This window comes from Tachypleus tridentatus, chromosome 7 (assembly GCF_004210375.1).
Source record: "Tachypleus tridentatus isolate NWPU-2018 chromosome 7, ASM421037v1, whole genome shotgun sequence".
Lineage (NCBI taxonomy): Eukaryota > Metazoa > Arthropoda > Merostomata > Xiphosura > Limulidae > Tachypleus > Tachypleus tridentatus.
In genome coordinates this window covers 126,064,438-126,078,046 of record NC_134831.1, presented here as the reverse complement: position 1 = coordinate 126,078,046, position 13,609 = coordinate 126,064,438, and the positions used below count along the sequence as shown (strand labels likewise).

At 31.0% G+C, this 13,609-nt stretch overlaps 1 protein-coding gene across 2 annotated transcripts; it reads left to right on the top strand.

Annotated features, from left to right (window-relative positions):
• The first annotated feature begins 276 nt into the window (after positions 1-276).
• Positions 277-13,182, top strand: LOC143256537 (uncharacterized). 2 transcript variants are annotated; one of them, XM_076513891.1, is made up of 3 exons: positions 277-349; positions 4,788-7,202; positions 7,440-13,182. In XM_076513891.1, the coding sequence occupies exon 2, from the start codon at positions 5,790-5,792 to the stop codon at positions 7,200-7,202; it is 1,413 nt and encodes a 470-aa protein (XP_076370006.1). In that variant the 5' UTR covers positions 277-349; positions 4,788-5,789; the 3' UTR covers positions 7,440-13,182. The 2 variants fall into 2 exon arrangements, with proteins under 2 accessions (XP_076370006.1, XP_076370005.1); XM_076513890.1 differs by having other exon boundaries at positions 4,788-7,226.
• The last annotated feature ends 427 nt before the right edge of the window (positions 13,183-13,609 follow it).

Below are 13,609 nucleotides of genomic sequence, written 5' to 3'. Positions count from 1 at the left end.
AAACTGTAGGCTATTTGTTATGCATTCACCACAAGTTTCGAAACCAACTTTTGGTGGTCTAAGCCTACAGATTTACCGCTAAGCCACAGATAAACATAACATTTTTTTCATGTTGAATATAAACGAGAATTTCCATTGCATTGCCCCTTGACTCTAAACCGAACTACTTAAAATTCATGCAATACATTTATTTTAGTTTCTTCATGTATACATATTTATTACCATCAATTAATATATATACTTTTCAGATTAAAAGATGTCGCTTTGTTCAGATAACCGAAACCCACAGAGCAACGAAAATTCTTTCTCTTTTAAGAAGCGTAGGGAGGAAGTTGGAGAGTGTGTAGAGGTTAGTTTGTTGGTTTTGGTTTTCGTAACCAGTTTAAAATAGAAGCAGTGAACAGTTTTTTAATGGGATTTAGTGACATGACAACTGAAGAAAAAAGAAAGATATTATATTACTCTTTTGACTTCTGTACTTAAAAGTTTAATCCCTTTCTAAGTTGATTTCGCAATTATTGTGCTTTAGATTAGTTTCAGTTCCAACATGGCGGCTAAACAGTGATTTAAGCTTTTAAAATTGCATTGTTTAACATTAAATTCTGTACAGGAGAAAGGTAATTTAAGAATAGAAATGGAACGTTCTGTAATGTTTATTTGAACTTTAGTAGGATTTTCTTTATTAATGTTTGTGTTTTTAAGATCTAAGCAACTAAAATTACTATACTATAGTGATTAACAGTATAAATATACTATTTACTATAGTAAATCTAATACAGATCAAGCTGTCATTGTGAACTTAAAAGTGTTTTGTATGTTACAAGTGAAGGTGACGACTACATACTCTCGTAGATAATAAAAAATCTTGAGACTACTAATTACATATCAGTCATAGTCTCTGCTGTCTATAACTCTCAAGCTTGGTGCAAAGCCAAGCATTTTTAAGAGAAATTGTTTACTTTTAGAACTCAAAAAAACCATAATAGATTTTAAATGTAGAGTATATTGTTCATTAATAATATGTAACTTTTATTTTTTTACTTCAGTGAATTATGTCACATACCCATGTATAACAAAAACAGTTTATTGAGAGTGTGTTGAATAAGAGGTGTTAAAATATAGTTTTTAACATCAAAGAAGAATAATAGCCCTTTCTGATGATCTAGGCCATCCTGTTAACTAAATACTAGAGGAAAAGTCATCTCAAAGTCAGCCAAAGTTTCTCAGTATCTGTGTATGTGTACCATGTGTATCATTCGGATATTTATCATGTTTTTCTTTAACTGTTTTTACCACATCTGAAGGCAAACCTATTTCAAAAGTCAACCACCCTGTTAGAAAAATAAAGCTGTCTTAGCTGAAGATTATTCCTATCCTGTCATATTTATACTTATGTTACCTAGTCTTAACATTTTGCCATTAAATGAGAAAAAATGATGCACTAACACCATCAGTTCTTTAAACAATTTTATACACCTCAGTTAGAGATCCTTTTCATGTCTTATTTTCAAGAGAAAACAAGTTTAGAGAGCGTAACATATTCTTGAATGATAACCTCTCTATCCCAGGTATCATTGTAGTTATGTTATTCTGAACCATATACAAAAACTAATGTCCTTTTTAAGGTAAGGAACTCAAAATTGAACACAGTACTTCAGATGCAGTGTAACCAATGATCTATAAAATATTATAAACTCTTTTGACTTTTATTCAGTATTTCTGTAGTTACCATACGAAATCCCACTTACCCTGCCACTATCAACAGTATGTTACTTGAATGATGTAAGAGATTTATTGTCTATAACACTAAGATATATTTTTTCCATAAAACTGTTAAGATTATTTCAGTGAAAATTATAACTGAAATTGCAGTATCTCGCATGCATCATTATGTATTTGTTATAACATAAAAGTCATCTGTCATTATTTGTCCAAGTCTCCAAATAACCTAAATCATTCTATAAAACAGTAGCATCCTCCTTGAAAGTAGTAATACTGAACTTTGATGTCCTCAACAAATTTCAGTAATCTATTGACAGTTTCTTCATCTGTGTTGTTGATGTAAATCGAAAAGAGGAAACTGCCCTAATACAAAACCCTGAGGTAACACATTAATTCAGTGTCACTGAACTCTGTATCTAACAACTCTGCTTTTTCTTATCTTGCCAATTTTTTTACCTGATGAGTAAATCTATCTTTCTCACCTACAGAAATAACTTTTAAAACAAGCCTTTTATGTAGCACTTGGTCATATGCTTTCTGAAAATCCAGATGTACCAGACCTACAACAATATTCTTCAAGGAATTTCAAAAGATTACTATCACAAGATTTTCTTGCAGTGAAACTATTCTAATTCTCCTACAGAATGACCTTACAGAGCACCTGTTATCACACATTCAAAAAACTTTTCCCCCAAGTGCTATAAATTTTAAATTACTGAAAACTTTCTCTGAAAAGAAAAATAATTTAACTTTCAATCTTTTGGCTCTTGCCCAATTTTTGAGAACGTACAGAAAATGATAACAGGTGGCTCTCATATCAGTCTTTAACATTTTAGGTAAATGCCATTTGTGCCAAGAATTTTATCATTCTTTTAAACTTCACAGTTTTTTCTTAACAAACACAAGGTTAATTTGATTGTATTGTTCATCTAGAAATTGTTCAGAATAGAGAATACTCTTTCAAATTTCATGAGTAAAAACTGCAGAAAAAGTAAAGTTTAATAACCCAGGCTTCCCATGACTCAGTTCTCAACCTCTTTCATTTTACAGAGTGGCAAAATCATTCTAAAATGCTTAGGCAGCTTGGAATGCATAGACTTGTATTACAATGTATGATCTACAAATAGGAAATGCACAGAATATAGATGGTTACACATAGGCCTGTAAAAACAAGGTTAAAAGGATTTATAAATAACTGAGCAACTTCACTGACAGATATTAGCAAGTAGCTGGAAATCACTGTTTTACCTTCTAAAACTCATGTTCTGTGCTTTTCCTAATAAATCCATATGTAAATTCACTAAAAGTAAAAATAGAAAGGAAGGCCCTGTGACATTGTAGTCTTAAAATGGGTGTTAGAAACAAATAAATTTGCTGTTGTATGTCAACTAGAGTAACACAACACCTATTCAAAACACTTATATGTAGGGCATTTTAGATGTTTTATAAAGTATGTCCCTAACCCCTTTTACAACTTCGAGAGATACAGAACTATGTGCACAAGTAGAAGTCAAAGTGCACGTGCAACTTTTTGGTAGCACTGTTCAACAAGGTGTGTTGTTGATATTAACAGTTATTTTACCCTAAGTTTCTTATTTAATAAAGGTTGTTGTAGAAGAAAATACTTATAGAATATACATAGATACCAAAAGAACTATGGGTATGTATTTGAGGTTCTAGTAGTTATCCAAATGCAAATACAAAGTCCCCTTGTGGGGCAGTGGTGTCTTCAGATTTGCAGTGCTACTATCAGGGATTTGATTCCCTTTGGTTGACACATCAGGTGCATCAGTGTGTCTTTGCTGTGAGAAAACACACATACTATGCAAACTGTGTAATGGACAAAAATATTTTTATTTCTTGCATGAACATAATCTTGATTCCAACTTGTCAAAGTCTATTTCAGACTGATATTGGCAGTTTTCAGACACACTTATAGTACAAAAGCTATTATTATTATTATATCTGAACTCTTGTATAACAAACTTGAATGTATTACTAAAAATTTGTATTGATACACATGGTAAATTTGGAATTGTGGTCAGCATTCCTTCTCAAATACGTGATCAGGCCACTGGATCAAACTTTGTTGTGTTAACTGTTAATATTTGGGATGTTAATGTACAATTTTGAAATTTTGTTACCACTTTATGTAAGAAAAGTTGCAGCTGTTACTAATTGAGAAATCAATTATAAATTTTATGCATTTGTTTTTATTATAATTGGAAACCATCAAATTTAAAATGAAGTTGAAATGTATTGAATTATTTCAGTTGGAATGATACACATACATACATACATGTATATAAACATTATTGATATGTTAATTTTAGTCAAATTTATTGAAGTACCAGTAATAGTGCTTTTAGAATTTATTGAAAATAATTTAAATGTTTTAGATATTATTGTCACTGAGGGGATAATTTTTTAAATCAGTTTTAAAGTGTGTGTGTATATATATATTAACATTAGTTTCATAACATGTTTGATTTGAATTAATATTATTCTGAAACTTTTTCATTTCAAGTTTTTTTTTATACATTTATTTGGCCAGGCTACTGATCATACAAAATTTCATGAAATAATGTTTGTTTTTAAGTGATAATATACTTTATAGCTTTGTATATTTCTCTGACAGTGGGGTATTCATGTTATATAAATTAAACATGACTTACATAAGTCATGAAATTGCAAGTAAAATGTAAAATGTTAGGTTTAACAAGAATAACCCAGAGAGGGTATTGTTCTGATGATGTGATGATAAACTTGTACAGATGAACTGTTTGAATGAGTATATGTACTAAATAAAACAAAAGGGTTTGGGTTATTTATGTACATATTTTTCCCCCATTCCTTTATATAAATGAAGATATAGAAATAATTTATTATTTACATACTTTACAGCAAAAATAAGATTGGCAAGTTGCATATGAAACTAATTTAATGTCATATGTGAAAGAAATATTGTAAAAAAAACTACAAAATTAAAAATTATATAAATACGTGTCTGTGAAAAACAGAGAAGTTTCTTAAATGTGTGTTGTTGTTTTTTTATTTTTATAAAGATACTAAGAAAACTTTGGTGAATGGGGAAAAAACCTAAAATAAGTTCAGCTGATACAGCAACTCATGGAGGACACACTGAATGATATTGGGCAATCACTGAAAGATGAAAATTTTGGGATTCCATCATCTCAACAGTGCCCAATATTTTTCTCATGCCCTCGTTGTTTACAAATGTTCACATCAAAAAGTCTTTGCCTACATCAACAGAGCTGTACTAAAATATTAACCTGTTGCATTTGCAAAGAAACATTCAAGAATAAGTTGGACTTAAACAGACACACTGCTTCAAAACATAATATAGATGATTTAGAATTATTCATTGCAATGGCAGATGCAAAACATTCTCAGTACAAATATAATGAAGCATTAGTGAATGAAGTTACTGTCAGTTTGAAAGAAGAGTATATAGAAAATTTGGAATTGTTAGGGTCAGTTACCACATTGATGCCTGAAAAACTCTTCACAGCTGAAAAGTTTGGGTTTGTTAAGCAGTCATACAATGAAGATGCTGCAATGTCAATGATAAACACCAAAAAAGAAGTTCTTAGATGTAGCTACTGTCCAGAAACGTTTACTGAAGAATATGAACATTGTGAGCATGTTGCTTCTCACGATACCGAACGTAAGGAGGAAGACGTCATTGAGTTTTTAGCTGGTAACTTGAGATCTCGAGAGCAAGGACGGATACCTTCCAGCTCGGACAACGTACAAAGAACAAAATCTGTTTCTTTCAGTAGTAAGCTTAACTCTGAAAAACAAAAAGTTATGGAACCTAATGGAAAAGCTTTAGAAATTAACAATGACAGTAATGACACCTGCATTCATAAAGCTGTTGTAATTTTGTCACAAAATGTGAAAGTTTTGGATCCAGCATCACATGAAGCTGTCACCGAACTGTATTCACCACAAGTGTTTTTGCACGTGTCCTCGACGACCAACACCGATTCTATGTGCTTTGTGAAAACTGCAATCTTACTTTTATTAGTAGCCAAGAATTTCTCATGAACCAATCTGTTTCCACAAAATGTGGTTTGTGTAGGAAAGTTGTTGATTGTACAAAATATAAAACCCACAAAGAGGAACACGTTAGGAAACTGTACACTGGCTATTATTGTTGTCAAATATGTGGCAATATACTTGTAAACGAAACATCATTCCTGATTCATTATCGTACACACATCAAAGACAATGAGTTCCTATGTTCTGACTGTGGACAGACATTTATTGAAGCTGGGAACTTGAAACATCATAAACTAGCTATACATGGTGTTCATGAACTACAACCATATCATTGTTATATCTGTTTAAAGAGATTTTCTAGTGGAGATGCTATTGTCAACCACATGCGCTTACACACTGAAGATTTGCCCTTTCAATGCCCACAATGTCATCGTGCCTTCAGTCAGATAGGAAATCTGCAACGTCATTTAAATGCTCATAGGGGACAGCGACCTCATAAGTGTAAATTTTGTGGAAAGGGCTTTACTGACCCAGCAACTTTAAGAAATCACATTCGAACCCACACTGGTGAAGCCCCTTACCTCTGTAACTTCTGCCAAAAAAGATTTGCACAGATTGGGAACCTGAAACGTCACCTTTCGAAACATATTTCTAATAGACCATTCATCTGCTCTGAGTGTGGTCAGGGTTTTGCTCATGAGTCAACACTGCGTAACCACTCCCGTACCCATACCGGAGAGCAACCTTTCAAGTGTCCTGTTTGTACAAGAGCTTTCTCTCAGATAGGCAATTTAAAACGACACATGGCAAAACATGCTCCAGATCAAATGTACCATTGTGGGAAATGTGGCCAGGATTTTGTGAATTCTAAAAAGCTGTTTAGTCACCAATGTGCTATCCTTCAAGAAGCGGCTTCTAATGGTATTGATGATATTATCTTTGGAGAAACAGACTTTGAAATGATCATACCCTGGCCAAAAGATACTTCACAGACCTTGAAAACTTTTTATAATGCTTCAGACATTGTAAAAAACCCAGACCACTCGTACAGTTCAACTGACGAACTGAAATCTGGACCTCCAATGTCTTCTAATGAGAACACCAATAACATTGATGGAGATCTTTCTAATCAAATAAGTAGAACTTGGAAGATATTTCCTTGTCCAATTTGTGGCAAAATATATACTTGGCCTCATGATTTAAAAATCCATTATCGAATTCACTCTGGAGAGAAACCATACAAATGTGGTGTTTGTAGTAAACAGTTTGCTCAGAGTGGAGCTGTACGGACACACAAGTTAAGATATCATTCGTGTAAAGGTGAAGACATTGAAAAACTTGAAAATGGAGAAGCTCAGCAGCTTATTGAAGCTGCTACTGTTCTGGTAGAATCAAGTGTTGAAGTTCCGAGCGTACAAGAGACTGTGGAAATTGGTCCAGAACAACTCAGCTAAGTAATCTTCTAATAGAATTTTTAGGTATGCACTTACTGAATTTAAAGTTGCTAACTATTTGAGAATATTACAAAACAAATTTTTTTCAAGGTATTTAGATCTGTATTAAAACACAGTCACCAAATAACTTATGAAAGAATGATGATTCACATTTAGGCTTTTCCTAATTTTCAAAGATTTGTATCAATCTTGCAATTTTCTCTTTTGATTTATTTGTAATGATGTTTTACTATTTAGGATCAACCTTTTGCCGTGCCAATCTCAAAATGGAAATATGCACAGGACTATATTAGTAAGTCATGTTACTCGGAAATCTGGAAGAATACTGCAAACAAGAGGTATACTGTGTTTGTGGATGAAAATTAGTTTCAACTAGAATATTGTGGATATGGTGGATTTTTTGGTTTTTTGTTCCACTTTCCATTGGCATGTTTGTGTTCAGCTCTAGCACTGTAAAAATTGGCATTGAATTTATTTGAAATGGAAAAAGAGAACCTTTGTTTTGTTATGCTCTCAGTCATAATTGTTTAATAGTTATTGGCATCTTTGTCATAAATACAAAACATTTACAATTGAAAAAAAGAATGTAATAGCCACTACTGTGAAATGTTCCCTTTAAAAAATTTTAATACAGTTGATGGAAATTTTAAACCAACTGCTATATACAATAAGAGTAAGTAATAGTTATAATGCATAGAAACATTTTTGGTACTTTGTGATTAATAAGAGTACTGATATGAAACCTAAATGAAGTTTTGGGCACATGACCCATGAGGATATGTGGCTGGAATATCATTTGGACTCGTATGGCTTGAATCCACAGATATCTTTTTTAAAAAGGCAACTGTTCATTGTTCATACAGTTGGTATTTCCAGTAAAACAAAGTACAACAGGTTTAATTTATCTTGAATTTATCTTTAATGCCTTTGTTTGTATTTCTGAGCACATTTAAGTATGCAATATTTATTAAACACCTAAAATCACTTCAACACTATAGCAAATTAGCTGCTGGTTGGCATTCACATGTATAAAAGAATACTTTGTTGTTGTTGTTTTTCTGTATCAGTTATCCAGTCCAGCCATTTGTAAAACCTGTCTTTACTTTGGATATATTTTATTCCCCCTTTAAGTTGCTAGTGTAATTCTGTAAATGAAAGTTGTTCTGTCGTATTCTCAGCATACGAGATTAAGTTTCTTTGGTATTTGTAAAAAATTGTTACCTTACATATATTGTTTTTGTGGGTTTTTCAGTATTTTTCATTAGCAGTTTCTCTCTTGGATTCTGCTTTTGTTCTAATATATCACAATTTTCATTTATTGTATAAAATCAATATACAATCAATAAAAATTTCTACTCTAGTAGAGATGGCTGATAGGGGTAAGAAATAATAGTTTTCAATACTCATATTATCCATCACTACTCTATGTGTGTTTTTTTTCTCTGATGTTGGTGAATTTTTCATTGTTCGTTTTATTTTTTGTGAACTAATTCAGTTCTGTTTTGGTTCATTTATTATTTTGAGAAGCTACAAACATCTGCTGTGCCATTCTTATTTACACACACACACACACAGAGATACAAATTCTATTCAAGTTTTAGCTGTTAATCTAGATTCACTTGTGACATGGACATGCATATCTTTATTTTGTTTAATAACATCTACCATTGATTTGTGGTAACTATATGATTTTGTGTTCTCTCTCTTAATACCTGAGTTTTAGGTAATTCTTATGACACCTTCTTGCTGCTGTGGAGACCTGAATCCTAACATGAGCACATTTACAAAAGTAAAACTATAAAATATATTGGCATCCTGCTGTGCTTTTCTATTTGATATAAATAAACCAAAAAATGATGGTGCAAGCAACACTGTAATAGTTAATTTTAAAAACAAACATGGCTGACTACTACAACTGTACTTTGAGATTTTCTTTTCAATTTAACTACTCCTTACCTCTTTGTTTCAGTATGTGAGATTTATCAGCTGTCTTTGTTATTCCTTTACTTGAATTATAACCTTTCATGATGCTGTTGATAATTTCAGTTACTGATTGTTCTGATTGTTTCATGTCAGTTATTATGTTTATTTGTATATTCTCTATTTACATATTGCTAAACTGCATAATTATTTCAAGTTATTTTGACTTTTTCTCAGCAGGTTATCATTTGTAATTATTATTCGTTTTACTACAGTCAGCTCTTGGTTTATTAAGTGTTTGTTGTGAAACTATCTTTTTGGTAGTTCACATTTCTTATTGGGTGAATTCTTTCCTTTTCTAATCCATTGTTTGTTCTTCATAACTAAATCTGTACAAACAAGGTTTTATTTTCCGAGCACAGAAGTTGGATGATGTTTACAGTTTTCTCTTTTTTTGGTTCTTAATAGCATTTTAAACATTATGGAGTTACAGTTATAAGTGTAAGACAGTGGTGAATGTAAGTTAAACTCTGTAATCTTGTTGCTCAGTGGAAGTTTGTGCCTTACATACTACTTAGATAACTAATTATTATCCAACAATTGGTTTCATCTGAGGACAAAAACAGTTTCTCTGTAATGCCATTTTTATGCACTTTAAATATAATTATAAGTTAATTCTTGTGTACAATAACTGAGATATGTTTAAAAATCTATAGAGAAATTAAATAAATACATTACAGTTAATTGTAAATGTTCTTTTTACAAATATCTTCAACATATCTTCTTACTTGATTGAAGTCTGCATAGAAAAAAAAACGGTTCTTGACTGTTTTATTCCTTGGGGTTCTTCGTTTACAAAGCTGTGTTTTTTCAATAGCTTTCTGCACTTTCAGGTGTCTATTTTTTACCATTTCAACCAATTTTATATTGCATTTGTTTTTAGTATTATTGTTCAAAGATGGTTGTTTGTTGGAAGCAGCTAGTCTCCATGTGTGTGTGCGTTCCCAATTAACTTAGTAAAAATAAGTAAACTTGAGTGACCTAACAATTTACCATTTCCAGTACCTGAAGTTTTTGGTTGCATGCTTCAATAGTGCATACTGAATGGTTAATTTATAATCACCCATCTTTCATTGAGAAATATTTAAGTTGAATAGGAAAAGTTATTTTAAAGACTCTGCTAATTGGTAACAAATGCAAAGAATGAAATGTATTGAAAGTTGACTATTACAATGTTTCTCAATAATTTTTAGGCATTTACTCCATGTAGTCAGCAGTTTAGTATTTATCACTCATGATTTATTTCCCTTTCCTTCCCGTGTTTTAATACATTTGGTTGTGAAGTGAAATTTGTTTCAAATACTTTCCTGTGTTTTGATGAATTTCCATGTGAGATGATCAGGAACAAACTTGTTAAATTATGCTGATGTCTTGTGGGACATATGTACTGTAGGACATGCAATAGAAAGTGTTTTGTTAACTTTTGGAGGACTTAAATAAAATATAGACATTTTAGTAAAGAAATTTGTTATCATTATAGGATAATTTTTTGCAAGTTGTTTGGTTCAAGAATATTAATTATTGTGGGAGAAACAAAATCCAGCAAAACATAATTAATTAGGCCTAAAATTGAATGAACTGTAGACAGGAATATTTTTATATATATATATATATATATATGATTTAAAAATTGTAAATGTTCATTACCATTTGATGATTTCATTCCAATATTAAATAACACCAGTGGGTTTGAATAAATTTCACATTCGTCTATATAATATACTGAGAAAATTAGTAATACTTGTGTATGTATATATATATATATATATACTTGAACTTTATTTTCAGTGACTCTTGCAATTAATTTGATTTAATTTTGTTAAATATTTATATTAATTAATGAATTAATTTTCAAAGAGAATATTTAAAATGAAAAGTTTGTTGTCGTTTAGTGAGTAACTAACAATCACAATATGTTCAGTCTTATTCTATACGAGTTGCATGATTGGTTCACTTGGATTGTTTTATAAATATATATACATATGTGCTTTAGGTTAGGCATAAACATTTAGAAACTTCAATTGTTATTATAAATTTGTAAGTGTAGTTAACTTGTAACAATTTTTAAATGTTTTGTTGTTTATTTTTTCAAATTTGGACTAGATATATTTTAATAATCAGGAAGACAGGTATTTCGAAAGCAGATTCCTCAGTATGAAGATGTTTGAAAAAAATAGTTAAAAAGTGTATGTGGGGTTATAAAATGTTCAAATATCACTTACTGTGTATAGAACAAAACCATTTCTTTTCTGTGATTAATAACCACACAGAATTATTTGTGTTTGATTATTTATCATTATTATCAATGTCTGGATGACCAAAAATGTCTTTGTGAAACTATAAAATTTATATTGTTTTCACTCAAGTTTTTTTGTTTTTTTCCAATAATGGTTAATATTACTTAGATTTTTTTTATTAATTGATTTTTTATAACCATTCACTTTGACCTTTCCTAATACAAATTCAAGAACGAGAACAAATTATCCCCTCTAGGTGTCATTAACATTTTTTGAAACATTTGTTCCTTGTGTCAGTTTGAGGCTTTTGAAAATTGCATTTCATCTGATTCATCAAGTTTATATTCTGTACAAGAAACACCTATCATTTCTTTAGCAGTTGGCAAAATACTGTTAACTAATGTAACATACTGATTCTAACTATTATTTTTCGGCTTTACGTTTTTAGTTAAATAAAATACATTTCCAACAAAAACTTATTTCCAGATATTCAACTCGCTTTTCTTCGTTATTAATACATAAGTTATAGTGAATGTTTAAATTATGTTGTGCTTTTGAAAGTGTTCTAGTTGTAGGCTTAGCTTGCAGGCAGTAAGATTATATGAAAGTTATGTCAGAAAGCAATATAATACTAATTGGAAATTCGTACGCAACTAGAAATTATTCACTATGGGAAAATTAGCACGTCAAGCTTTGTAGTTAAGTTTGTTTTGTTTTGTGAATGTTACTGTTGCATCTAGAGCTTATTTTATTCGAGCTTTATTAGCAACATACAAGAAGAGAGAGAACAAAAAAAAAAACACGAAAGAGGTGAAAGTTGCTGCATAATAATTGCGAAATAATATGTTATTGCTACGAACGGTTTGCTGGTGGAATATGTTAGATTTGTTGGTTGTGTGGTGGTTTCTTGACCGCTTAACTACATGCACATATAGGGATGGCCGTTTTATAAAACTAATTTTCAGTTGTTAACCGTAGGAATATACCACTATAATTTCAAAATAGCGATTTTTAGTTCCGTAAAAGTGAATAGCGTTATTTTTAATGGAAGAGTTAATGTAACGATTATGGTTTACTTGTTACAGAACATTTTTGGATTTTCTTCTGACAGTGTTTATATCACTCATTTTAAGGCCTAAGTATGTGTACAAAGTAGTTTATTTCGTACATACTATAATATATATTTATAAGTAGATTTTGTAATAAAAACCGACATAGGTTCAACGTTAAACGGGTATGGTATTTTTTACGGGACTACACGTAATTTTGTTCTTGTTAACAGCTAAGTTACTACCATGTTTCATTTATGTATACATCCATCAGTAATTTATTGAAAATGCTCAGGTTTCACAACATAATATAGATACGATGTTGGAGTGCCGTTTAACATATTCATATACTATCAAATCGACAGTTTATTAAGGTGGTTACTATGCAATCTCAAAATGACGTAAATGTATGAAAATATGATACTAATACGCAATGTGAATATTTAAAGATGATAAAACATTTTGTTGTTACTGTAGTGTAAGCTACATTTCATCTTAAACGAGAGACCACGCGTGCTGATAAGAACTATCACGTAGTGTTATTTATGTATCTAACACGCAGTCTATATATATATATATATATATATATATATATATTAACACACACTACGTAACTGTAAATTACTTAGAATATTTACCTGAAAATGTGTTGATTTGATGTGTTGCCAGTGTGTCATAATGTAGTTTTGGAAAATAAACAGAGTTCAAACCCGAACAGAACGTCTTCTAAAGTATATTTCTTATTAAATTGTGTTAAATATATATACTGTAAATGAATTAATGTCGTTACAAGCATCTCGTACATGACGTGCTTGTTGGACGTTCATTACAGTTTGTGTTCCACTGTGCGTTATTATTCCGTTCGAGAGATACTAACAAATTGAATACAACCTGCACTTACCATTTTGCTATTGGTATATGTTTAGTAGGACTTTTAACGCTAAAAACTGGGTGCACCACAGATAGTCTATTGACAATATTTATGCTTATTGAATTTGTCAGCCTCTGAATTACCAGTTTTACTTTTAAACTGCTCATTACTGTATTGGGTATCTTTGTGTTTTGTCTATTATACCCAGTTACCCCTAATTAACGACCCCAGGGAATTGCACACTATGGGAGGGGCATTAATTATATTGTT

Excerpts from the sequence above, each read along its gene's own strand:
- LOC143256537 (XM_076513891.1), top strand. The coding sequence starts at position 5,790 with ATGAACCAATCTGTTTCCACAAAATGTGGTTTGTGTAGGAAAGTTGTT.